At 34.9% G+C, this 25,669-nt stretch overlaps 1 protein-coding gene across 1 annotated transcript in view; it reads right to left on the bottom strand.

The window, feature by feature from the left end:
* Positions 1 to 24,458, bottom strand: part of ABI3BP (ABI family member 3 binding protein) — a 144,446-nt gene extending 119,988 nt beyond the window's left edge. Inside the window, exon 1 of the mRNA XM_087721379.1 lies at positions 24,294 to 24,458. Coding sequence (XP_087577505.1) covers positions 24,294 to 24,372 — 79 coding nt within the window. The 5' untranslated portion in view covers positions 24,373 to 24,458. The remainder of the gene's footprint in view (positions 1 to 24,293) is intronic.
* Positions 24,459 to 25,669: the final 1,211 nt, after the last annotated feature.

The following is a 25,669-nucleotide window of genomic DNA, read 5'->3' on the forward strand; positions in this document are numbered from 1 at the left end:
TTCTTAAGAGTTTTCTCAGAAAATGGATGTTCACACATTCTATGTTTATGTGTTTTTGCTTTCCATAATCAATATACTTCTTCTTTTTGATGACAACTGAACTATGCAAACAGCATTAAATGCTTTTGTATATTTTTCTCCTTTTAAGTTTTCTTGACAATGGGTATCTCTACCTACGATGTAATTTCATGACAAATACCCTTAAGAACACTGAATGAAACATGAATTATTTGTGAATAAAAGTGAAGGTCACTACATTTGGACCAAGTGCTATTTCCAGGTTGATTTCAGAGGCAGAAGTCAAACTCATGAGTAACTGTAGCCAGATCATTTTGCTCCAAAAAAGGCTGGAACTTAGTCATCAACCTGAGCTGCGGTGGCCCAGTGGTCAGAATGCAATACTGCAGGCTACTTCTGCTGCCTGCCAGCTGCCTGCAATTTAACAGATCAAATCTCACCAGGCTCAAGGTTGATTCATTCTTTCATCCTTCTGAGGTAAGTAAAATGAGGACCCAGATTGTTGGAAACAATATGATGACTCTGTAAACTGCTTTGAGAGGACTGTAAAAGCACTGTGAAATGATATATAAGTGCTACTATCAGCCCTTCCAACAGTGAATCTAAGACAAAACCTCGTCATAGTAATATTATCTCAAGGGCAGCAATTCTGTCATGTTGAAATCAACTTTGTCCTATTTTATCCCATTCATACTTCAACTGCCTCTACACACCAGGAGCAGATTTTGACAACATCCCTTGTCATAATATAGAGCCAAATATCAGCATATTGATGATGTTACACCAAACATTGCTATGAGTATATTCAATAGCAAGAGCAGGGAAGTATCAAATATTATAAAAATAGTCACAATCATGACCTTCTTTATCATCATAGATTAGAATTATGTCTTGAGATATCAGAGGAACCACTGAAGTTTCTTTCCATATCAGTGTGTAGCACTCCATAATACTATTGTCGGTGGAATAAAATGCCAATGAGAGGTCTAAGAAGACTGCCATACTACATCAAAGTTCCTACAAAGATTATCCACTAGAGTGATGAATGGCTTCTCTATCCCTTATCAGAATTGCAATGGGACTGACAGGAATCTAGTTAATCCACTTCATATAGGGTCCTTTTGAGTTCCCTTAAGCAAAGGTGCACCATAGCCTTCTTCAAGACTTCCAGTATTGTCCCTTTCCAAAGTGAAACAATGTTCATCTCCCAGTTCTACCATCTCTTTCTTTATGCTCCAGTCCTACAAAAGAAGCCAAGAAGGACCTGAATCAAACTCATATACAGTATGTTAAATATATTAATATTAAAAGTAGCACAAGATTCCTGTGAAAGTTTAATTTTAATAATTTACTCAGAGGAAAGAAGTTTGTCAAGAACTTTAAAACTAAAATAATATTAGGAAAACAGTATTTTAAAAAATGGTCACTAGATAGCCATTCACTAGAAGAAAATTACTATTTTAATATCTAGGATAGAATTTTGATGCAAATCTGTCTCAAAAAATTCATCCTGTTGCTCCATCTTGTTTAATGGTTAGCAGAACAAATCCTAAGATATCTAAGAGTAGTCAGATAATTGAACCTGCTATTAAAGATTTCTCAGCCAAAGTTGTTGTGGCATTCCATGAGGTTCTATTTTATCCTTCATGATGTTCAACATCTAAATGAACTCACACTCATTCTATCTGTTCCCTAAATCATATTGAGAAAGCCTGCTCTGTATATTGGATAATTTAAAGCTGTATGGAAAAACTCCATCTGCTCAACAATGCTACCAGCTTCAAAATGGGGAGAGGGGTAGAAGTGTGCAGCAAGTGATAAATATTAAAATGATAATTCTTGCTATTTTTACACCTACTAAGAATTCTAGATTTCAAGTGAAAAACCAAAAGCTTCACTTATTTAATTACTTATAAGTTATGGATCACTTAATCATAATGATATGAATCTGTACAATTCCAGTATTTTGAAGTAATATAATTGGCTATTTTGTTTTTATATGGGAGTTATCATTTAGCTTTGTTCTGGAAAAAAGATTTATGTTGTCACTTAACCATGACACTGCCTTGACGGCAAACAGTCAATTAATTGATTTTGTTGAATGCCAGTAAATTTCAGTAACAAGATTTGCTAAGTTTCATTGCCTTTACAAACAAAATCAATGGATTATCCACCAGAGAAGACATTGTTGCCAAGTTACAATGTTATAGACACATGAAAAATCCAGCCTTATTGAATTCAGTGGCACATCTACACACTGCTCAATTAAGCCAGATTCACTTCATTAAAAAGAAATTATCAGAGAAAGCTGTGCGTTTGTCATTTCCAGATCTAGCTGTGTTTCTCTTGCTGTCCAAAAAAGGCAGACCAACAAAAGAAACATCTGCACTGTTTTTAAATTGCTCATGAATTCCCATGGTATCTGCTGAAATTAGCAAACTAAGATTCATTTTATACTTTTTTTTACTTACCACTTTTTATACTTTCCCCCCAAAAAATCTCAATTGCATCATAGGGGATGAAGGAAATTGATACCATATGGCAAGCTAGTTAACAATAAATCTATTTAAATGACAGAATGATGTAAGACTTTTAGTTTGTATTAATACTTTAGTATTCTCTGTAGGTTATTTCCTTTTAATGTAACATGTTAAAATTAACTTCAGTACATGTATTCTGAGACACATGAGTACTTTCTCAACAGATTCAAATATGAAAAATGCATGAGGAAACCAGTAGGAAAAAGTCCATTAGTCTACGCAGTTGAAAAACTTATTACAAATTGCTTTTGAGTTTGGCATTTTTATTATGCACAGTTTTTATATTTTACTAGGAAAGCAGCCAATTTGAGATAAAGATTCTATGACAATAAATATTCAAGGAGGAGAAGATGAAGAACAAGACGGGCGGGGGGAGAGAGAAAGAAGAAAAAGTATTTCTGGTGGGGAGGAAACAGTTTAGTGCAAATGGATTAAAAACTAATATAAATACTGCATAATAAAGAAAGTTGATTGGTTGCATCTATTTCTGCAATAATGAGTGATTGTATGATCAACAACTGAAGAAATGAGATGTCAAGAATTAATCTGTAACTGAATAATATATTCAAAAGTCACAGTTACTTATTTAATACTGGATCAGTAGGAATTAAATCATCTAAAAAATTCTGGTTCAAATCTGTTTCTTAAAAATTACAGTCCACTGTAAAAAGCAGTGTAGCTACACTATAAAAAAGTTATTTGCAAAAAAAACATTGTTGTGGGAAGAATTATGTCGTTGTTCAGTCACTAAGTCATGCCCAATTCTTCACAACTCCATGAATCATGGCACACTAGCCTCCCCTGACCTCCACTGTCTCCCAGAGTTTGCCCAAATTCATGTTCATTGCATTGATGACACTATCTAACCATCTTATACTCTGCTGTCCCTGTCTCCTTTTGCCTTAAAATTTTTCCCAACATCAGGATCTTTTCTATCTATTCCTCTTTTCTTATTTCCTCACCACTGGGGGCAATATGCTCATTCTGTCAATCTGCTGTCAAGCACTATGAAGCAGTATATAAGTCTAAGTGCTATTGCTATTACTAACTGGAATCCAGAGTATATGAGTTTCAGCTTTAGTATCTGCCCTTCCAAAGAGCCGTTGGTTGATTTCCTTTAGGATTGACTGATTCTCTTTCCACATTGGCTTAGGCATGCACAGACTACTTTTGAATTTTGGTCTGGCCCCATTGTCAGTTCTGCTCCCAAAAGTTAAATGTTCTTCTCCAGTAGCTATAATTCTCTGTCATTGTAGTCTGTAGCATCTAATGCAGAGGTGTCAAGCTCACGACCTGCGGGCAGCATGTTTCACATGCTGGCCCCAACCACGTCCAATTTATCAAAAGAAAAAAAGTCACACTATGGCACGTGATGCTGTCATGATGTTTGACACCCTGATCTAATTCCTGAGAAAACTGTCTTACTAACAATGCAAGATTCTAATAGTAGGCTTTGTATAGATCTGATATAATTTAAAGCAGGGGTGTAAAACTCAATTTTATTAAGGGCCACATTAGGGTAGTGTTTGGCTGGGGGGGGCAGGGGGAGCATGGCCAGATCATTGTCACTCGTGTCAACACTTGTGATGGCCCGAGCACTCCCAAGCTCCATTTTTGCTGGCAGAGACACCATAGGCCAGTCCTTCACTGTTTCCAGGCCACATCGCAGACCAGATCTAATAGCAATAGCAATAGCAATAGCAGTAGACTTATATACCGCTTCATAGGCCTTTCAGGCCTCTCTAAGCAGTTTACAGAGAGTCAGCATATTGCCCCCAACAATCTGGGTCCTCATTTTACCCACCTCGGAAGGATGGAAGGCTGAGTCAACCCTGAGCCGGTGAGATTTGAACCGCTGAACTGCTGATCTAGCAGTAGCCTGCAGTGCTGCATTTAACCACTGCGCCACCTTGGATCTAAGCACCCCATGGGCCAGATCCGGCCTGTTGGTCTTCAGCTTGACACCCCTGGTTTAGAGGAATCAATTTAGTTCTTAGTTTCATCTTAAGTGAATTTCTTTCCAACCGTCTTTGAATTTCATTAAATGATAAAAAAAATATTTTGGCTAATTCTTGTGTAATTCCTCATCCAAAACACAACTGTTTTCTGGCACATTGCTAATTATTGCAATTTGTTCCATTTACGTATGAGAAAGTATGCCCTGGCACATTTTTTTAATACATGCTTGTAATGCTGGAAACTGAGACACTGGTATTTTGTAACAAAGAACAACAACATTATATACTGAGAGTCAACTCATGTATTGTCTAGTGTGTGAAACAAATGCCACATGGCAAGGCACCATGCCAGAGAGTGGTGTTTAATTGGAGAATGAGGCCACTCTCAAGGAAAAATCTGGAGCTTCTTTTTAGCAGAATTTAAATGATCTGAAAATGGTACATTTTTTTATTTTAAAAAATGATATTTTGCAAGAAATACAGTTATTATTTTAAATGTATATCACAAATTGTATCATATTGTAGGTGAGGTTGGCATTGCCTTTGTTCTTTTCAAGATCTGTGTCTTCTCTTCAATCTCCAGTTGTGGGATTCAGCCACTTTGAGAAAACTGGTTGTTAACTTACTGAGGAGTTTGGTGAACTGGTTGTTGGAAAATCATTAGGGCAGAGAACTGGTTGTTTACATTATTTGAATCCCACCATTGACAAGATCCCAAAATCTTAACTAACAGACTTACTGAATTCTAATCTGAATCTGTACATTATGCTGGAAAACAAGTAGCTACCTAGATTATCATATCAGTCTGTCTGAAATGACTCATACTATTGATTGCCTCAATGATGTAGTTACAATTTTGTGTTGGCATTTTACTTAAAGCACAGTATCTGTTTATTTCTTTTTTTAGTTTGCGTAATGCTAATCAGTGACCATAATAAAGAAGTAACATTATTATTGGGCTGAAAATTTACTGGCTCGTAGTCCTTCAGTTCTCCAGCGATTTCTATTGAAGAACAATCTTGAGGGGACGTTTGTGCTATAAATAATTATTATGGTATGATTTAGATATTTAGATAGTTGTGAAGGCAAATGTGTTTAAGTAGAAAATCCTTTTAATAACTGAGAATCATAAAATATTGTTTTCATGGAGGTCTAGATTTAGAGAAGACTTACATCAGAGTCATAAGGGAATGTAGCACATTTATAATTTTAAGAACAAGACAGTTTCATAATCATATGTTATGACATATTAGATTATGCTTGGTTATTGAATATGAATAAATCTTGATGCAATAATTAAATCTGATAATTTATCTTTTTGCCAATATTAAAAGAACAAGTAGCAAGATAAATTGTTGTTTGGTAGCTGTCATTATTTTAAAGTTATCAAAACAAAACATTTCTACCCTGACAAATGTATAATATAACCATAAACAATAAGAAAGACAACTGAAAGAAAAAAAATGTACCCTTGACATTATTAGACACCACTAGAAGACAATTTTTACCAAGCTAGCAATACTGTGGCTAGTTCTAATGATCAAAAGCTGTTGAGAGAACAGAGCCTTTCCCCACCCCCATAACTTTTGTTGACCACTTAAAGGGAAAGTTTTTGCCTTACAAATTTAAAGGACCATGCTCTCTTTCCACAAGATAACTCTTACAAATCTGCATGTGCTAATTTTAAAAAAAACTCATGAAAAGACTATCTTCATTATTTTTCATGTTTGACATGTTGAGGTATATGGTGTGATATTAAAATATAGACCCAAATTGTTTCACTTCCAGCTACTTTTACTACTTAGTTAAACCACCATGAACTGGTTTTCAGTGAACAGTATCATATTTTTCTAGATTTGATGAAAAATGACTGAAATATGGCACAATGGTTTCAAGTTTCAAGTTTAATTTTATTTATAGGCCGCCCAATCCTGGAGGACTCCGGGTGGTTACAGAGAGGGGAAAGAAAAGAAACAAAAGAAAATAAAAATAAAATAGACAAGTTAAAAAACAACACAGATACATTCATTTCAGTTGGGGCTGGACCTCAACAATGAGGTCAACAGCCACAGGTCTGCCGGAATAGGCCATGAGAGTGGGTGAGGTACTGATTTCTGGAGGTAGTTCATTCCAAAAGGTCGGGGCAGCCACAGAGAAAGCTCTCCTCCGGGGAGCCACCAGCCGACATTGTCTGGCTGATGGCATCTTAAGGAGGCCCACCCTGTGGGATCTTACCGGCCGTTGGGAGGAGTGTGGCAGTAGGCGGTCTCGCAGGTATGCTGATCCGTCGGAGTTGAAACGCCACCATCTTCTCAACAACCTTTCCCAGAAAAGGAAGGTTGGAGACAGGACGATAGTTCTTAAGAATAGCTGGGTCCAGAGAAGGCTTCTTAAGGAAGGGCCTTACTATCGCTTCTTTAAGTGGCTGAATGGTATTTTGCCATTTAGGCAAAGTAGATATAAAACAGGAATAAATAGAGTTATATGGAAATACTGAATCTAAAGCTGTGTTCTTAACTTATACATTATTCTCTAAGGTTACCTATTTCTATTTAGGCCATATATCGATTTCTCTCTTTCCAACTTTATTTCTGCTGCCTTTAAACAGCTGCATTTATTGTCAAATTTCCATAGCTGAACAACTTTTATCAGTTGTTAGTGTGTGAACATTTCTTATCATATTAATATAGCCACAGATTAGTTCACAGGCATGTGCAACTAGCCATAATGCCAAAAGAATGAAGTGTACATTTGTCCATTCATGCTTGTGTCACAGTGTTACATACAAACTTGCATAGGGATGGAGCATTGGAATGTTGTTATGTGCTTTTAATAACCTTTTAATAATGCTGTAGATGTTTATGAATAATCTGAAATCACTCTTGGGATCCAACCATCAAAAAGCAATCATTTCCAAGCAATTGATTAATCATAACTAGGTTACCTGAGGAACCTTCTCATCCCAATGAGATTGACCTATCACATTTCTTCCGGCAGAAATATTTTGGATGGTCAAAGAATTCTAACTGGTGGCATTCAGGAGAAGGGCTTTTTCCGGTGTGGCCCAACCCTCTGCAACATTGTCCCCTTGAGGTGAGATCTGCTCTTACCCTCTTGGCCTTGCAGAAGAGCCTGAAAACTTGGAACTGCCAATTAGCCTTGGGATCCAATAGGTGCCATTCCACATTGGAGGTAATTAGTGGACTAGAAAGAAAATTCCACCTCCAGCCAAACTAAAAATTAGGCTTTTAACTAATTTTATTTTTGTTCAGTTTAATACATATTGTTACTATGTTTATGCCTGGCTTTATGATGTTGTAAGCTACCCAGGGTCACTTGACAGTGAGATATGTGGCATATAAACAAACAAACTAACACACAAACAAACTATACTAGCTGAAATAAAGCTAAAATTTTCTGAGCTGCTATTTCAATATAATTTATTGTAAGAATAAGTGACTAATGTTTATGTTTAAAATGAGATCAAATAAATTTTAAGATATTGTAAACAATTCAAGGAATAAAAATGCCTTTCTGAGAAATATATATTTTTTCTTACTTACATCATTCTAAGATATGAATTAATAGCTTTCTACTGACACAGAATTTGAACTGCACTGAACAAAGTGAGATTAGTAAAATTGCAGTTAAAGACATTTGAGAGAATGGACTAAGCCATGAAGAGTGAAATATAGCACCTGTTTTGCCTCAGCCCATAAAAGGAATAGCAAGCTGCCCTGAAGGCATTCAATGTCTGCAGAAGTCTAACACTTGAAAGTGAACATTTAATACTTCCATGTGTATATTTTTCCCCTGTCATTGCTTGCTATCTGGTTTAAGCAAGCAGTAACGGATGCTTTTGCTATTCTTGATCATTCTCTCTGCCATACATAGACTTCCCTCTTTTCCCTTCAGACAATAAGGTATCTTGCAACAAGATAAAATCAAAGCCTCCCAAAATGAGAATATCTTAATAAATCCATTTGGTTGTGATTATCTACTGAAAAGCTGTTTGATAAAGGTATATTGGTTTTAAAAATTATAAAAAATAACTGCAGTAGTATCAGGACTATATGGCAGGATAGTACTAAAGCTGTACATAGAGCCAGCACAAAAGGTTCTGCGCGCACCGAACCGGCAATAATGCCAGCAGCAACCCACTCCTGCCCAGGACCAGGGTTTTAGTCTTTTGAGTTTTCAGACTTGTGTTGGAGGATGGGCTCCAGGAGGAGTCAGAAAGCTTGGAAGTCTAAACCTCTGGTCCTGGTGACTGACCCAGATTGGAACTTGCAATAAAAATGTACCTTCCAGTTGTAGGTATGGTAATATAGGGCTCAATTTGCACTAAAAAAAACTCATTGTAAGCAGTGGAAGAGAGAGGTGTGAATACAGGAAAAGAAAGAGTAAGCAATGCACATAATCAGGAAGCATGGCTATAAAGATAGAAGGCCAGTCAGCCCCTCTCTTATTCTTGTGGTGTGTGTAGAAGATATCAGCCACAGCTGCCAGTGTAACATCAGAAAATCTGTGTTTCTCAAGCTTGACACCTTGAAGATGTGTGACTGGCTGGGGAATTGTGGTTGTTGCATCCATACACCTTCTAGTTGTCAAGATTGAGAAACATTGCTCTAAACTATGGTCACTATTGTTTACATATTTGAATTTGTTAAGATAATTTATTAAAAGGCATGATAGATTTCATTCTATTTTTAAATTTTCTGTTACCATGTTTCCCCAAAATAAGACAGGGTCTTATTTTCTTTTGAACCCCCCCCCCCTGAAATAAGCGCTTCGCCTTATTTTCAGAGAGATATTATTATTTTTGAGGTGTGGGAGGCAGTGAATGTGGTCACCTCATGGCTGCTGCTGTGTTGCAATATTTTGGGGAGGGCTTATTTGGGGGGGGAGGGCTTATTTTAGCGCATGCACTCAAAAGCCTGATTGGACTTATTATCTTATTTCCAGGGAAAGTGGGTACAAAAAGAGTATTTAAACAGCATAAAATGTGATTATGGTGAAAATGAATCTGATGAAAGAAGATAAGAGAACAGATAATCTGTGATTAAAGTTCTGATTGGTTAAATAAGTTAATATAAAGTTCTGACTGTCTGTGAGATATAAGACATTATCTAAAATGAGTTGGGAAAGTATAAGAAAGAGTTGAACTAGATTTATTGCTTGTGGAACCCAGTTTTAACATAATAGTCTTACACTGTACTGTCAGATAATGACCATAATACACCACAGATAAATATCTTTAAGCTCATTCTCTACAAACAGAAGGATTACATTTCCTTTAATAGCACGGAGGTAAGGAAAATAATAGTCTGCTGTTCCATAAGCATAAAACATCTGCAGTCTTCTAAAATCCAACTTGTTTAATCTTGTTTTCATAAATAGGATTTTTATTGTACTTATTCTGTAACATTTGGCAAGTTGAGTCATGTACATTTGTTGCATTCTGTTCCAAGTTTAATTCAGGTATCTGAGCTCTTTGTCCTCTCTGTCAGATAAAGCTTAGCTTGCCATCTGATCCACATTTCTAATCCCCTCACAGAGAAACCATTTTAAATCAGAGGTATTAGTAATATTGCATTGTTGGAAAGTATTCAATGAGATAACCTTGTAAGACAGCTGGAGGGTTTATAAGATATGAGACATTACCTAAAAATGTGGCACTTGTTTTTATTTTCTTATTATACTATTTAATACTTGTAATAACAGGATTTCTTTATATTACATTTTGGCCTCATTATATTACATTTTGGCCTCCCAACTGCATTGTCCTTTTTGTCTGGTTTAGAGAGTATTTTAAATGGAATGTGCATAGTCACATGTATCACTTAGCCCATCACCAGTATGGGTTAACCATGTCTTCCAGAGTGCAAGAACGGGCTATCATGAAGAAATGGCCCAAGAATAAGCAAAACCCAAACCATTTTCCTGAATAACAATTTAATTCAAATACCGATCTACTCTCTTAGTTTTGCGAACAAATGTGAATCTAATAGACGTTTTTAATAGTAGTGACTTGCTAAAACTGCACAGCGTTTTTCAGAGTTTCATGGTTCTAAGAACTGAAAATAACAACTACGGAATTTGAAAAGTCATGATACTACGAAATGGGAAAGCAATGAAAGATGTACACTTTTATTTAAAGCCAAATATATTGGGATGACAACACAAAGTTAGCGTGAACTCTGATTTATAGTCTGATAATTTAGTGGCAAAAGGACCTTTGCAGTATTGAGTCATTGAGTCCTTGACTTTAGTTTTGCCAGCAGCTTTCTGTAAACACTGTATTTACAGAAATGTCACTAAGTGATCTAAAGGCTACTCCTATTTGAAGCTCACTCAGATGAAACTCAAATTGGTAACAGTGAAGGGCCGAATTCCACCTTCTACCATTCAGGTTAAAAGATCAACATTTTCCCTTCCATGGTTGTTCAATTTCTAGAATATTTCTGCTGGCCTTAGAAATGAGCTCTGAGCACCTAATAGCATTATATACCTTATGTACTTGGTCTAATGTTATCTGGTTGGGACATATGTCTTACAGCTATCTGTATCTCTGGAAAGAAAAAAAATGTAAAAATAATTCAAGAATTGTTCTAAAAAAGGAATGGGCAAGAGCCCGAAGTTAACAGTTTAACAGAAGCAAATGTCACAGTTGGTGTGGTCATACTATTCTCATACACACTTCTTAATTGAGGGTGGAGAGATTTAGGACAGCTATTTTTTTCATTATGTTAAATATAAATTAGGCTGTATATGTTTCTGAAATGTCTTTGAATATTAGTATTTATATGTTTCTTCCAATTTTAAAATTGTTAAAATGCTACCAAACTTTAGCAATTGAGATCAGATGATGCTCCAGCATAGAGGTCTTTGAGGCCTCATAAAGACTAGGGCCTCAAGTTCATTTTTGTACTAGAATAATACTTTCCATTTATTCCACAGAAGCTTAGGCTTTTTCAGTTCAATAATAACTAGCAAAAATAACTTTTGGTACTAAAATACAGGAAACAGGAAGCAGTACACAATGATCATGTTATTTAATCTAGGTGGGAATGGCCACACTAAATCATTTGGAGTCAGGCAGTCATTAAATGTAATACTAATAAAAAATAATGGATACAAATTACAAATGAAGTCAGACAATTCCACCCTAGCATTTGCTTGGAAAACATCTAACAATGACCCATGTATTACTCATTATAAATGACCTTCATAAAGAAGAAAATAAGATGTTGAATAAAATATTTGTGTTAGGTTTTTGGCTTTTGAAAAGACAGAAGCAGTAAGGAGGACTGCAGATAAATTTAAGGAAAAAAAAGAAAAGATATTTCAAGAGAAAGAAGTATTAGCCCTCAGGTATATTTTATTGGAGAAAATTGGTAAAGATGATGTTCAAGAAATTCAAGGAAGGCAAGGATTTTGGTCTTTACTTGGGAGTAGAGAAGGATGTGTCAGGAAAAGCAAACATTGCAGAAAAACAAACTCAAATTCAAGTGGGCAATTCCAAACTCAGTTCTGAAGATATTGCCTAAGAATTAGAAATTCTAAAAAGATTTAGCCTTCCCGCAGCTCTCCCCCCAACAATAAGGAGTAAATAACAATGTCCAACATAGGGCACAACTGTGTTGTTTTCTATGTGATGAACTAATATGTGTGCAACCTCTTCTTATGGACTAATCATACATGTTACCTTTCTCTGAGTATTGTGTGCATATGTGACTGCTTCTCTCTTAGGGACTGATGTTTCTATGCAAATATGTGTACGTAAAGGTTTAACCAGAGCAGGTGTACATATGTTGCCTCTGATTATGTATGTGTGCTTTTATGCTGTTGTGCTGCATCTTTATCTTTGTCTACGGCTAGTACTTGATTAACAATAACTTGTTCAGTGACCATTTGCAGTTTGGTGCCAGTTAACGAGTGGTACTTATGATTGGTTTTTAAGGCTCTGACTCTCCTGTTTAACATCCCACCCCCCCCCCACCCCCCAGCCAGTCATATATACACAATCTGAGCACCTAGTAACTATTTTGTCGTTACAACAATTGCAGGATCCCACAATCATTTAATCTTCATTTATAACCTGCCTTGCTGGTTATGTCTGGTCTCCTGTCATATGGTTTGTCTCAATATTTGTTTGAATATGTGCATGCAGCATATGCTCTGTATCACATGATTTGCAGGTAAATAAAAAGGGAAATAAAAAGGGATTTGCAGTGGATCATTCAGAAATTACCACCTAATTGTTTCTCTCTTTGGTATCTCCAATATTTTGGAATATTTTTGTTTCTGGAATTCTTTTCTCCAGAGCACCAAGGCCCATTTTTGAATTTGTTCTTTCTTCTGCCAGTTTCTCCCACCATATAAAATTTAGTCTAATTCTGATCAGTTTTGGCAGAGATACCCTGCGCGTGGAGAGATACTCCTTCGATAATTTTACATGAAATTAATATGTTTTTTTAGATAGCGTGAACAGATGAGACAGGACTCAGTGACAACAACTGCTCTTTATTTGGCAACTATGTACAGATCCAGAGCTGGCCTCTCTGACAGCTTGCCCTTTTATAGGGAGCTGTCAGACAGCTCAGCCAATAGGCTTCAAGCACTTTCCTTCCAGATTGGAGGACCTTGGTGGAATCTATTGCTCCAGTGTTAATATCTAACATATTTTATATAACACTATGTTATTAAAAGAGCTATTTCCAGCAGGCGCTGTATATACTTTTAAAAAATGTGTTAGCTTTTGCTATTTCTAAAGTATGTTTTTACAAAGCATTTAGACAACCTTTACTTTTCAACACTATGAGCAATGTGAGTGGTATTATGATTACATTGGAACTTCAAAAATTCTAGCTGTTCATAACTGGGAATTCCATACTAGCAGAGGAGCACTTGCATGTCAGTACAGATTTTGCAGAAGGAAATACTAAATAAACATATGTAAATACATTAAGAAAAAATATTTTGAAGAAAAGTGCTAAAAAACAGAAGCCTCTCTTGTTCAATCTTGTGTAAGGGAGCTCACTCCTTCCTTTAGTAATTGGTTTTTATTATTGAAGTGCTCTCACTATTCCAAAAATGCTTTTTCAAAAGGCAACTGGGCTTTCTTTGTTTTTTCCTTGATAACTTTTTGCTTCTCATCCAAGAAGCTTCTTCATGCTGACTGAATGAGAAGTGAAATGCCTTCAAGGAAAAAAACAAAGAAAATCCAGTTGCCTTTTGAAAACCATGACCTGAATGACTGAGGACAACCATGACCTGGATGACTGAGAATGTCCATAGGCAATTGCTCTCACCATTCGTTCAGTTCATTCCAAAAGTGATCAAAATGGGACTAAATTTTTATATGGTGGACTTCGTTCAGTTTGAATCTTCCTTCCTACAACATCAATGCATTATTTTGTGTTCTGCACTCTGATCAAAAATAGCCCCTTTACTCTTTTCTATGCTAATACTGTACTCTAATATATTCTTTCTCAGTCCACTGGAGTTCCTTCAAATTCTTATAGAGGACTTGATAGTTCCTGAACATCACTTATTCTCTTCTCGATTTATCCTTTTGTAGTTCTGAGAACTTGATACATTACTCCAGGGTGGATGGTCTTATTAGAACAGAATCATATAAAATGATTACTTCCTGTGATTTCAAAACTTTTTAAAATTGAATCCTAAAATTATATTTGTCTTTATGCACCCAAAATATTGTCAATTCATTCTCAGTTTGTAATCAAGTACTCTGTCAAGATCTGTTCTACAAGTATGGTTACTAGGCAAGTTTTCACAATTAAATTTCCAAAATATTATTTTGAGAACATACCCATCATTTTCAAGGAAAACATCAGGGACAAGCTTAAAACCCTGAATGTTAGCGATAGGTAACTAGAGTAATTTTGGAGTAAAATCAAAGAATTTTTAAGCATGAATGTGAAAAAAACCAAGAAACAGTAAAAGTAGAAATCTGGATATCAGAAAAATGTGGAAATAGCCAAGACAGAACCTAAGGACAAAAAGGACAAAAATCACAGGAAGAATTTTTTAAAAATTCAGAACATTATTAGATGAGACTGGAAGCAGCACTACAACATCAGTAAAGACAATGAAGATGAAAACATGCATAGAAAAACAGGGAATATCTTCCAAAAGATATCCAAACTGAGATGGAAATTCTAGCCTTGAATGGGTATGCTAAACTTTACCAGTGAGCAAATAATAATTGATTAAAAGATGTTAAAAGTTGGAATATATATATTCTCTCTAGTAAAGATATCACATTGACTACAGTAGGCATGTCCCATTCCATTTTTTATTAAAAATATTCCTTACTTGTAAGAACTACCACTAAGAACCTCCACACCCTTGCCTTTCACAAAATGGTCAAAACATGACTCTGCAGCCTTACATGGGGGAGGACCCTGCAACCATGGGCGGGTTCTATGGGAACCCACACAGCTGTATTAATTAATTATAAATGCCTATCTTGGAATTTTTAACCTTTTAAAATAAATATATAAACGAATAGTACTTTCAGATGAAATTAAATAAATACCATTGACTACATTAGTGGTAATGAAATATGTATCAGAAATATGGCAAGTAATGGAAAAAGCATTAGAAGAAAAATCATACTATGCCAGCTGATCTGGAAAAAAACAGAAAAACACAGACTGGAAGAGACCTTGTCTATAATGTATATAATGCCAACATCAAAGAAAGGAGATTTAGAATGTGCAAACTGTTATACAATATGTTTAATTTACATGTTAGCAACATAATCCTTAAGAAGATCCAGCCCAAATTACATGGAAGTGGTTTGGTTATGCAAAACCTCTGAGGATTTCATGAAGAGCTATGAAAACAAACAAATGGATCACAGAAAAATATTGAGTTTTCATTCAAGGCACTATGACTTGATTCACATTGTTATATTTTAGATATACTATGCAATAACCTAGCTTTCTTGAAAAATCTCTAATAAGAAAGGTGGAATAAAAGAGAAGACAAACAAGATGCGAGGATTCAGAACAGTGACGTATGTGCTGTGGGAAGACCAAAAGCCAAGTTGACAACACATCACTCTAGAGATCTATCTATGTGGTTGCTAAAAATTAACTCTGACTAATGTGGCACATAAACAATCAATGTAGAATATGGCTGTGTACCAAATGTGTTAAGTACAAGTTTAATCATCATCAGTTTCCACTTCTTTATGCAAATCATCCAGATTCAGCTATATCATCAGTATTTCAATTAATTTTTGTTTTCTGGAACAAAAATCTATGCCTCCTTACTTATTCCATGACCCCACCAAAACAATAAGCATTTGGTTTGCAGTTATTATTGACCTAGCAACTTCAACCTCTTAATTTTTTTCAAACTTTTTAAAAAATATTTCTTAATGTTTCCAATTGGCTAAGAACTCTATTTTTATCACAGTGCAATTAATGTGACATTCCTTTCAATTAGTATATTGCTATAAATATTCTTTAAAAAATTGATTTATGAACATAACGTCTTAGTTTGAAAAAAAAAGTCATCTATTGTATTATATATCAAAAACAACTTCAAGAGAAAGTTACACCATGTACTTATTAATGCTTCTTTCTTTGTATTATCTGAATTTCTGATTGATTGATTTTATCATGATTAAATTATCTACGTGGTAGAGATACACACACACACACACACACACACATTTTTGCGATCAACATTTACAATCAACATGCCCCATGACAGAGTTGGGATTCATTTACCTTCCCTACTAGTTCACAAATGTGATCACATACCACCTTCTGTGCAAGCCAGTGCTCACACATTACATTGGGGCGGGTGATGGAACCGCTACCAGTTCACCTGAACCAGAGAGAACCGTCTGAATAGCACCTCTGCCCGATGAACACTACATGTTACATCATAGCCAAAGCGGAGTTCAGACTGTCATATCTAAAAGAAGGGATCATTTAGGCCATTTACTTAATCTTTGCACGCCTGATTCCTTACTAAAGCATTCAATACATATTCGAACATACATTAGCCTCTGTTAAAAGGCAAGCAAGTATACAAAAAAATGTCAACACTCACAGGAACAATTCCAATAAAAGTATGGAATTCAAACCCCTGTGTAGATTAATTTTTTAAGTTGCTGCTTTAACAGGTATACTTGAGCAACTTGGTTGAACTCAAAACTCAGCAGACAAAACCAGTAGGAAATCTCAGGGAAATAGTTTAGAATGGAGGGAATGAGAGGTGTGGGATGAAAGAACAACATCCTGGAAGAACACAATAGCAAATCACTTCCGTGAATCTATGCCCAGAAGGTGAGCTTGACTCAAAGAAGATTTGAATGTAGTGTCTAAGTTGTTAGTAAAATATATTTTTAAATAGCCCATAGACAACATTTATATAGACAACCATTCTTGTAGTTCACCTAATCCAGTGAAGAAACTAAATAAAATGTCTCCAGATTTCTGCAAATTATTGTGAACCCTTGATATTGTTGTTGTTGAATGAATGGTTAAGGAAGTATAAACTGTTATTGACAATCACGAAAACTACTAATGGATAGGAACACATACACGAAGTAAGCTTACTATTAATATTGTATGTTTTAGAACAAATTGATACTGATATCCTCAATCTGTTTATAGATAAGCAACTATGAATACTTGGGAATGATTATTGCATAATTATCACATAATTATTGCATAATTATCCATAATTATCCATCAGATTGTATAAGGAGTATAATTGACAGACTGCAGGAGTTCTTGTGGATTGTTCACTCTGCACTTATATAGAAATTCATAGACACTTGCTAGCTTCACTCCATCAAGCTTTTATGATATATAGGCTATTCCCACAAAAGTAGATCAACAAAATTGATGCCTTTACAGGATGGTGGAATCTGTCACTTTGGAGGTTGCTGTGAGGAAAGCACAGAGGTACCATAAATCATATGCAGTAAGAGGAAAGGAAAAGGAAAGGCAAAAAAAATCCTCTTCTGGCAAGTGAGGATCATTTCTGGAAAATCATGCTGCTTTTGCTTCTAGAAAAGTTCCACATTCATTGCAAATGAGAAAAATGTTCATTGCTCAAAAATAAATAAATAAATAAATAAATGGGGGGAGGGAGAGGGACAACAGAAATTGTCTTAAGAGAAGTTACAAGGTGAGGAAGAAGGCGGGGCTTAGCAGTGAGAAGACGGAGTTTCAGGCTATTCCTGAAATTCCTCTATTCCAAAGGATTTTTGGACGGGTTCTTTGAACCCTAGCTGTCCCGTAGAAGACAGTGAAGGTGAGGAGAGACCCTGGACCTCAGAGACACCCGCAAGTCTCGGGGGGGGGGGTATTAACTCCTCGTGCCAATTCCTTTTTGGATTAGCTGCGTGCTAACTGAAACTGCAGGTTGCCCCTAAGAATGGCAGAAGTGATGTCATCTGGTAAGCTGATTTTATTACTCAAGAGACTCTGTCCGCGCTAAAAGCCTAAACCAATTGAAACCATAAAATAGCAGAATTTAGCGGCGAATTGGTCCTTTTCTAATGGATTTATGGCTGGTGGCGACCTTATCTCTTAAATACTTCAAGGAATGTTTCGGCAACCCCCCTCATTGACTCTTTTTAAGTGGATCGTAAAGTTAACTTTCTACTAATTAGCCTGTCATGATCTGACATCTTTACTACCTGGCTGTGTTTACGATCAGATAAGATTGCACAGTTTTCAGCGTGTTTATATTTGGAATTTTTAACTACGACACATCATGGCGTCTGAAACCTCATTTCAGATTCTTTTCTCCGCATGTCAAGAGCTCTTTGACTCTTTTCAAAAATTGGAAAGAAAACTGGATCATATGATTTTAAAATATGAAGGAAAAACTGAGATTGTTGAATGTTTGAATGTTCCTGAAATACAAATGGAAAATGTGAGAAATGGCGTCTGGTCTATCTCAGAGGAAGAAAGGAAGGGGGGAGCCACAAAGAAGATTCATTTAAAGAGACAGAGTGCAGGAGAAATGGAAACTCCACCCTGGAGAATTAAAGTTAATCTGAAAAATTTTACAAGCCCAGGACAACATTATTATTTCATCACTCACATTCAGAGCCAAAAGGTGCTAAGATATTTCTGTTTGGACTTGCTTATAAAAACATTTGGTAAATTTATTCAACGAATGGCAACTGGATTAAGAATATTTTGCTGTTGGAGGGACACAGGCTGACAGATGCAAGAATATAACTTAAAATTAGCTAAATCTGATTATTTTAATTTGTTATAGATACAGCTGAATAATAATTGACATTGATGGTAATGTATATAATGTGGAATTGGCTGATAGATTGAAGAAATTTAGCTAATCTAATTGCTCTCTTTGTAACAGATATAGTGGAATAATAATTGATATTGATAGTAATGTATATAATGTGGAGTCGATATGATAAATAACAATTGAATATGAGAAAACATTTTTGGATTATACATAAAGAATATTAATTACAATAACTATCACTATTATAAAAACTAAATAAAATACATACAATCAAATGTTAATCAACACTGGGAAAATGTTATGATATATGATATAACTAAATATTATGGATGTCCAGCTAAAATAGGATATGAGGATTTGATGTAAATAGAGGACTTTATAAGTAGTAAATGAAATGTCAGCATGTGTTATGGATTAATTTTCTGATATAGCTAAGGATGAAGGATATTTAAATAACTATAGGTAATTAAAACTGGAGGTATAATGATGTTAATATGGTAAACATTTGAGTTAAGATATTTGAATTAATATGAATTAATGGAAGAGAAGCACCAAAGCATGTTGTAACCAGCTGATATACTTCTTTTTTTTCTTAATAGATACCTGTGTTTTGTTCTTTTTCCCTGCCTGTCGTGTCTGGTTTTTTTTTTTTTGTCCTTTTTTTTTTGCCTTTTCTTTTTGATTTTTTCTTTTCCCACTGGTGTGGGCAGGTATTGTTCAAGATTATTACTTGTATTAATACTTTTAAATAATAATTACAGTCAAATATAATAATGCTTAAGTTAATATGAGTTATGTTTGTTGACCGTGGAGGATCTGTAATCGATTGATACACTTTCTACAGATGTAAAGAAAGATGCTGTACTTGTTTCAATTAAAATTAAAAACATTTATTTAAAAAAAAGAGAAGTTACAAGGCATGTTATTAGAAGAAATGAGTTGCTATTCCTTCATAAATCTTAAAAAATAAAACTGGTTTATGGGTTATGGTTTGTTCTGTTCTGTTCAGCAGCAAGGGGCCATTGAAGGCCTTTTCTTGAATGAGACCATTGGAATGCTGGAAGCCACCAACTTCCCTCTATATTAACTCTTTTTTTTTAGTGAAGATGGTGTTGATTTTCTAATGGAAAACATTATTTTATACACAATTGCTTTAATAGAACCTAAGTATCACCAAGGTAAAGGCTTGTTGAGAAGAAATGTCTAACAAATAGCTGGTTCCTATGTATTGAAGACACCTCTTGATACAGGCAGAAGAAAATGTATGGCTGAGAACATAAACAGTTGAGACCTGGTATATATGAGTTAGTCTCTTATATTATTGGAAATTCTGAAGTCCTGATTTGAGCCTATTTATTCATAATAGAAAATTTATATTTTATATAGCGATACCCTTTCTTTTCCCAATTTGATCATAATATGGATTCATTATTCAGGTATACCATATGGGTGTTTCATTTAGCTAAATGCATAATTAAGGTAATTTACTTATTTTCTACTAACTATTTAAATTATTTTTGTTTGTTTACTATACTGTTGTGGATTTATAATTTGTTTCACAACATTTAATTTTATATAGGTAGTTAGTCCTCAAGTTATAAAAATTCAGTTAGTGACCGTTCAAAGTTATGACACTGAAAAAGTGACTTTGGAAGAGTTTTTCACACTTACGACCATCTCATCACACATGACCAAAATTCAGATGCCTGGCAACTACTTGATATTTACGATACTTGCAATGTCCTGGGGTCATGTGATCACCTTTTGCGACTCCTGACAAGCAAAGTCAATAAGGAAGCCAGATTCACTTAACAACTCTGTTACTAACATAAGGACTGCAGTGATTTACAAACAACTGTGCCAAGAAAGATCATAAAATAGGGGAAAATGCACAACTGTCTCACAACAGAAAGTTTGGGGTCAGTTGTGGTCATGACTCTAGGGGGTGGTGCTCATCTCCGTTTCAAAGCCGAAGAGACAGCTCTGTCTGAAGACCACAGCTCTGTGGTCAAGTGGCTGGCATGATTAAACACCGAAGGTTCAAGGAATGCTGTTACCCTCCCACCAAAAGTGGTCCCTATTTTTCTATTTGCATTTTTACGTATTTTGAACTGCTAGGTTGGCAGAAGCTGGGACAAGAAATGGGAGCTCACTCCTTATGCAGCAATAGGGATTCAAACCGCCAAACTGCTGACCTTTCGCTCGACAAGCTCAGTGTCTTAGCCACTAAGCCACCATGACCCTTTAAGCTTAATTGTGTGTAATTTTGAGTATTTAATAAAATTAATCAATTAATAAACAATGTTCAAGCCAGCATTTCCTTTTACCTAGTACAATTCCATATAATATTGCATTGTATTTGCTATACTAAGATGTATTTTGGTATTCTTAAGGACTTATTCCCTAGGAACATGAGAATCAAAAGAACTTCTGAATAGATGACAACTGAATTGCGGTTTTGCTAAACTTGAGAAACACTTTAAAATGCCAACAACTAAAAAACAGAATAGTAAATGCATACCACAAACATTAGACAATGCATCTCTGTTCCCATTTTAAATGCCTTACAGATATGTGCATCATCTAGCCACATTTACTTGTGCCCAGCCATTAATATTTCATGTGAAATGGAAATTAAAATAAATATTACTGACAGTATTGTTATCCCTTGTCTGCAGCTACATTGGCACATCTCTGTATACACTCCATTTCACATAACAGGCAGCTTAATTTTTAAATATCTGGAGCTATTGCAGGATGCATCTGGCATTATTTTTCTGCCAATGTTTATCTGAAATACATTTACATGTACAGCAATCATTTCCTAAAATATTTGAAGGCTAGGTAGTTACAAAAGCACCATGCTCAGAGTATAGAAACCTGTTTCCTAACTCTTCCTGGAATGTCCACATGACCAGTCAACATCGTGTAGTTACACAGGTATTCCAGAATGTGTTTAAAAAGGCCTGTTGACTTTTGCACGAGTGTCATGTTTTTAAACAGTTAAAAAAAGACGTAACATAAATAGCCATTTTTTGAGTTTGACCTGAAATTCTAAAGTGCATATAGTTAAATGGGATGGATTTTGTTTGGTCTGCTCATTTAGGCAATCATGCTATGTTTAGCTCTGTTTTATTTTTGGTATATTCAAATTAGTATTTCATAGATGTCTATTTGGATTCAAAGTTCTGATGTTGCCCACCATGGTCACATGACTGCACTTCAGTTGCTGAGCAACCAGGATGCATTTATAGCCATGTACAGCATCTTCCAGTCATGTGACCACATTTTATGATGGTTTTGCTGAAAACCTATATTTATTTCTGTTTTTTGGTGAACTATTGATTTGCTTAATGACTGCCACATTAATTTAATGACCACTTCACGACTGCTACAAGAAGGTCCTAAGGTTGGGTCAGTCAAGAGATCAACCATTTAATGGAATCACAAGTTATGACTATGATGGACTTTTCTAGTCACATTTGCTCTTCAGGTGGTGATTTAATGTAACTATTCAATCTTTTTCAACTGGTTCTATAAGTACCAAACCAATTTTAGGTAACGCCTACAGAAAATAGTATTTCCCTACTAATGTTTTCAAGCTGAAATTTCTTTTGAATGAAATATGATGGAAAAAATGGCAGAATTTCAAAAGGCAAAGCCTTCATATTGATGGTTGAAGAATAGAACATTTGTTATAAACAGCTTTTATACTAAAGCCAAGTAATTAACACCCAAACATCTTATTAGTTTTCTATGGCTACATTTGCTTGGTACAAAAACAGAATTTTTTCCCCTGTTCTTGTACCAAGGAATTGTACCCTTCCCTTCCCTTTTTTGTACCAGAGAAAGGAAATCTACATTCATAATCTAATGCCAGGAATAAACTTCACTGAAATGGTTAAGTCCACCCAAAAATAACTTTGGCAGCTCTTAGCATTATGAACTGAATTCAAAGCACTGCTGTTAGCTGGAATCCTTGTATTATTTTATGAAGACTGTGAATAGAAATGCTATACTGGAGAAAGTAAGTTTAGTGTATTCTTTATTTTTTTTTAATTTAATAATACAAGAGTTCAAAGAAACAAATGTTATTAAATGTTCAAAATACCTAAAACATTTAAAATACCCCAAAATATTACAATGAAATGAATAAATCTTTGGTGCATCTTCAGATTGTCAATAGGTGAAGTATATTAGAAAGAGCCTCACACTACATATTGTACATATTTTGAAAACTAGAATAGGTAGATATTTATTTATTTCCAAAATCAAGAATAATTGGAAAAATGAAAAATAGTAATTAGTATTTTCAGCTGCCACTTAATTTTAGAAAACATCTGCCTTAATGTATTGGGGTATAAAACATAAACATAAAATAAAACATTTTGTCAGAATTCTGAACACAGATAGTTATGATTATTATCCCATAAAGATGTATAAGGAAGATATATAGAATTATCCACATGTCCTAATAAAATAACTATACTATTTAGTTCAGAAGGTAAGCATGTTACTATATTTCCTTTGATAAATACATTACAATATGCATTTGATAAAGACTACATTTTGTGTAGGAAGAATATAAACGTTTCAAATTACAAATAAAACAAAAACCCACATTATTTTATGGGGAAAGATAATTATTCATCTGATATGAAATATGTCATACATGCATAATCTAGGAAAATCTTTTCTAACTTAACTTTCCTCCACCCACTGAATAAAAAATAAAATGCTGCTTAAGGGATTTGTAAATACACTGGGCATATCTGCAAAGCATGCACTCCATTAAAAAGCATTTCAGCAAAGTCAGTAACAGAATGTGAAGCATCATAGAGTTAAAAAATACCAATGTATTGGGCAGTGTAATCTATATTTATAAATATGGTATTAATGTTACAGCACAGATTGTTTTCAGTAAAGAAGTTTAAAATGTCAGACTAACATATATTGAAGAAAAATAAATTTAAAATTTTGCACAATTTCTTTCACTTTACAAAAAATTGAGTCCAAGTGCAGTACTCCTTAACACTGCATTTTATAGACACACAAGCATACATTTTAATAGATACTAAAGAGAAATAATTGAGGGAAACTAATATTGATGATACACAGTAAATCAAATCAGTTTAAAGTGTTTACAGTGAAGTTGAAAGAACTAAATCCTGTTTACACACATATATCAGAGATTTCATTACATACTATCATAAGAAGTACATATTTTATAAATAAACAAGACTAGTTTTTCTTCTGGCTGCAGTGTTCCTTGTTTTGGTCAAGAAATTAAAAAGTATGTTTTATACTTTCTTTTGTTTATGCAAAGCATTTTAAATTACTCCATCTGTCTCTGTCTCTCTCAAATGTGTTTTTGCAATTTTTGCAATTTCATTTCTCCTTCACTGTATTCTTAATCCTTTCATATTTTTCTGAAAACAAGATTGTGTTATAAAGGCTAAGCATTTCTTCCCTACGAAGTATGAGAATTATATCTACTTGCCTCTTGGCAATTTCCCAGCATTTCCAAGGATTTGTGCAAAATGTCCACAGAAAAGGAGAAAGACCAATCTTGATATCATACTTCCAAACAAAAAAATCCACTGTTAAAGGTGCTGAAGAGTGTCATACAAGGTAATGCAGCTGCAATGAAGAGAATAGTTCTCTCTGTCACAGAGACAGCTAAACTTTGACAGTTTAGTTTACACTGTGGGAGGAGACAGGATGACATCATAGCAACTCTCTGGAAAGATAATTTAAATATAATGGTATTTCCAATCTCTTGCTGGAAATACAGGACTTGGAGCTCTGATGTGAGATTCCTTCTATAAAATGTGTAGAGGTTTAATTATTTGCATGACCCTAAAAGTTTGCATAAATCCCAAGAACGCATAATTTGTGTGAACTGGAATAGAAACAGTCTCTGAAACACATAAGATATTAAAAGCTTGAGCTACTAATTATATTAACAAGGTTAATTGAGAAATTTGCAGGAAAGATTGACTCTTTCTTCCAGTGACTGGACACTGCTCTCAACTGTCATATTTGTTTTTACAAGTTCTGCAGTAAAGCATTGAAAGGTTTTTTCCTAACAAGTGTTTATGTAAGTGAAACCACACATTTCTTTATATGTTGATTGATAGAATAATGCAAGTGTAGACCCTTCCAGCCAAGGTGACATGCTGAGGAAACTACCAATCAGGGGTTCTGGGTAAGTAGAATCTGAAAAGAACATCAAGAAATTGCTATGATCAAACCTAAGGAAAGCTTTGAAATTTGAAACTAGCCTTATTTCTATCTGGTTTAAAGAGAAAAAAAATAAATAGTTGAAGGATGCAGTGCAGGAGAGCCAAAAGTCAATAATGGTGCCATGATCAAGATGTAACAAAAGATATAAGGGAATAACTACATTATGAAGAAGAATCTACTTTTAGTGAAAATTCACTCTATTTTGAGGACTTCTTTTCTCGAATGTTCCATTCAAATATAGACACAGTGAGCAGTATCTTAACTAAATGACTAATATTGTCTATCCAGAAACAGGTGCCAAACAAGGAGTTGTTGAGTTGTCAAGACAGAAAAAATAGACCTTAAGCAAATGAAATAAGACATCCTCAGAAATTAAGGTAGTACATTTCCAAAAAAGGGGCAGAAAACCAAAATCAGTTAACTCTATTGGTTCAGCAAACACTGGAGACCAAGAATCCTATTTGGTGCCAATAGAATTGCTTTCAGGGGAAGTTCCAAGGTCAATTTCAATAAATTTATGAAATGGTTCTACTTTTTATATGAATATTATATTTGAGCTGCCCTAAACGTTTTACAGGAACTTGGTGGCTAAGAAGCTGAGCTTGTCGATCAGAAAGGTCAGCAGTTCAA

Source organism: Thamnophis sirtalis, unplaced genomic scaffold, assembly GCF_051295495.1.
Source record: "Thamnophis sirtalis isolate CommonGarterSnake01/CBP01778 unplaced genomic scaffold, rThaSir2_p1.2 scaffold_8, whole genome shotgun sequence".
Taxonomy (NCBI): Eukaryota; Metazoa; Chordata; class Lepidosauria; order Squamata; family Natricidae; genus Thamnophis; species Thamnophis sirtalis.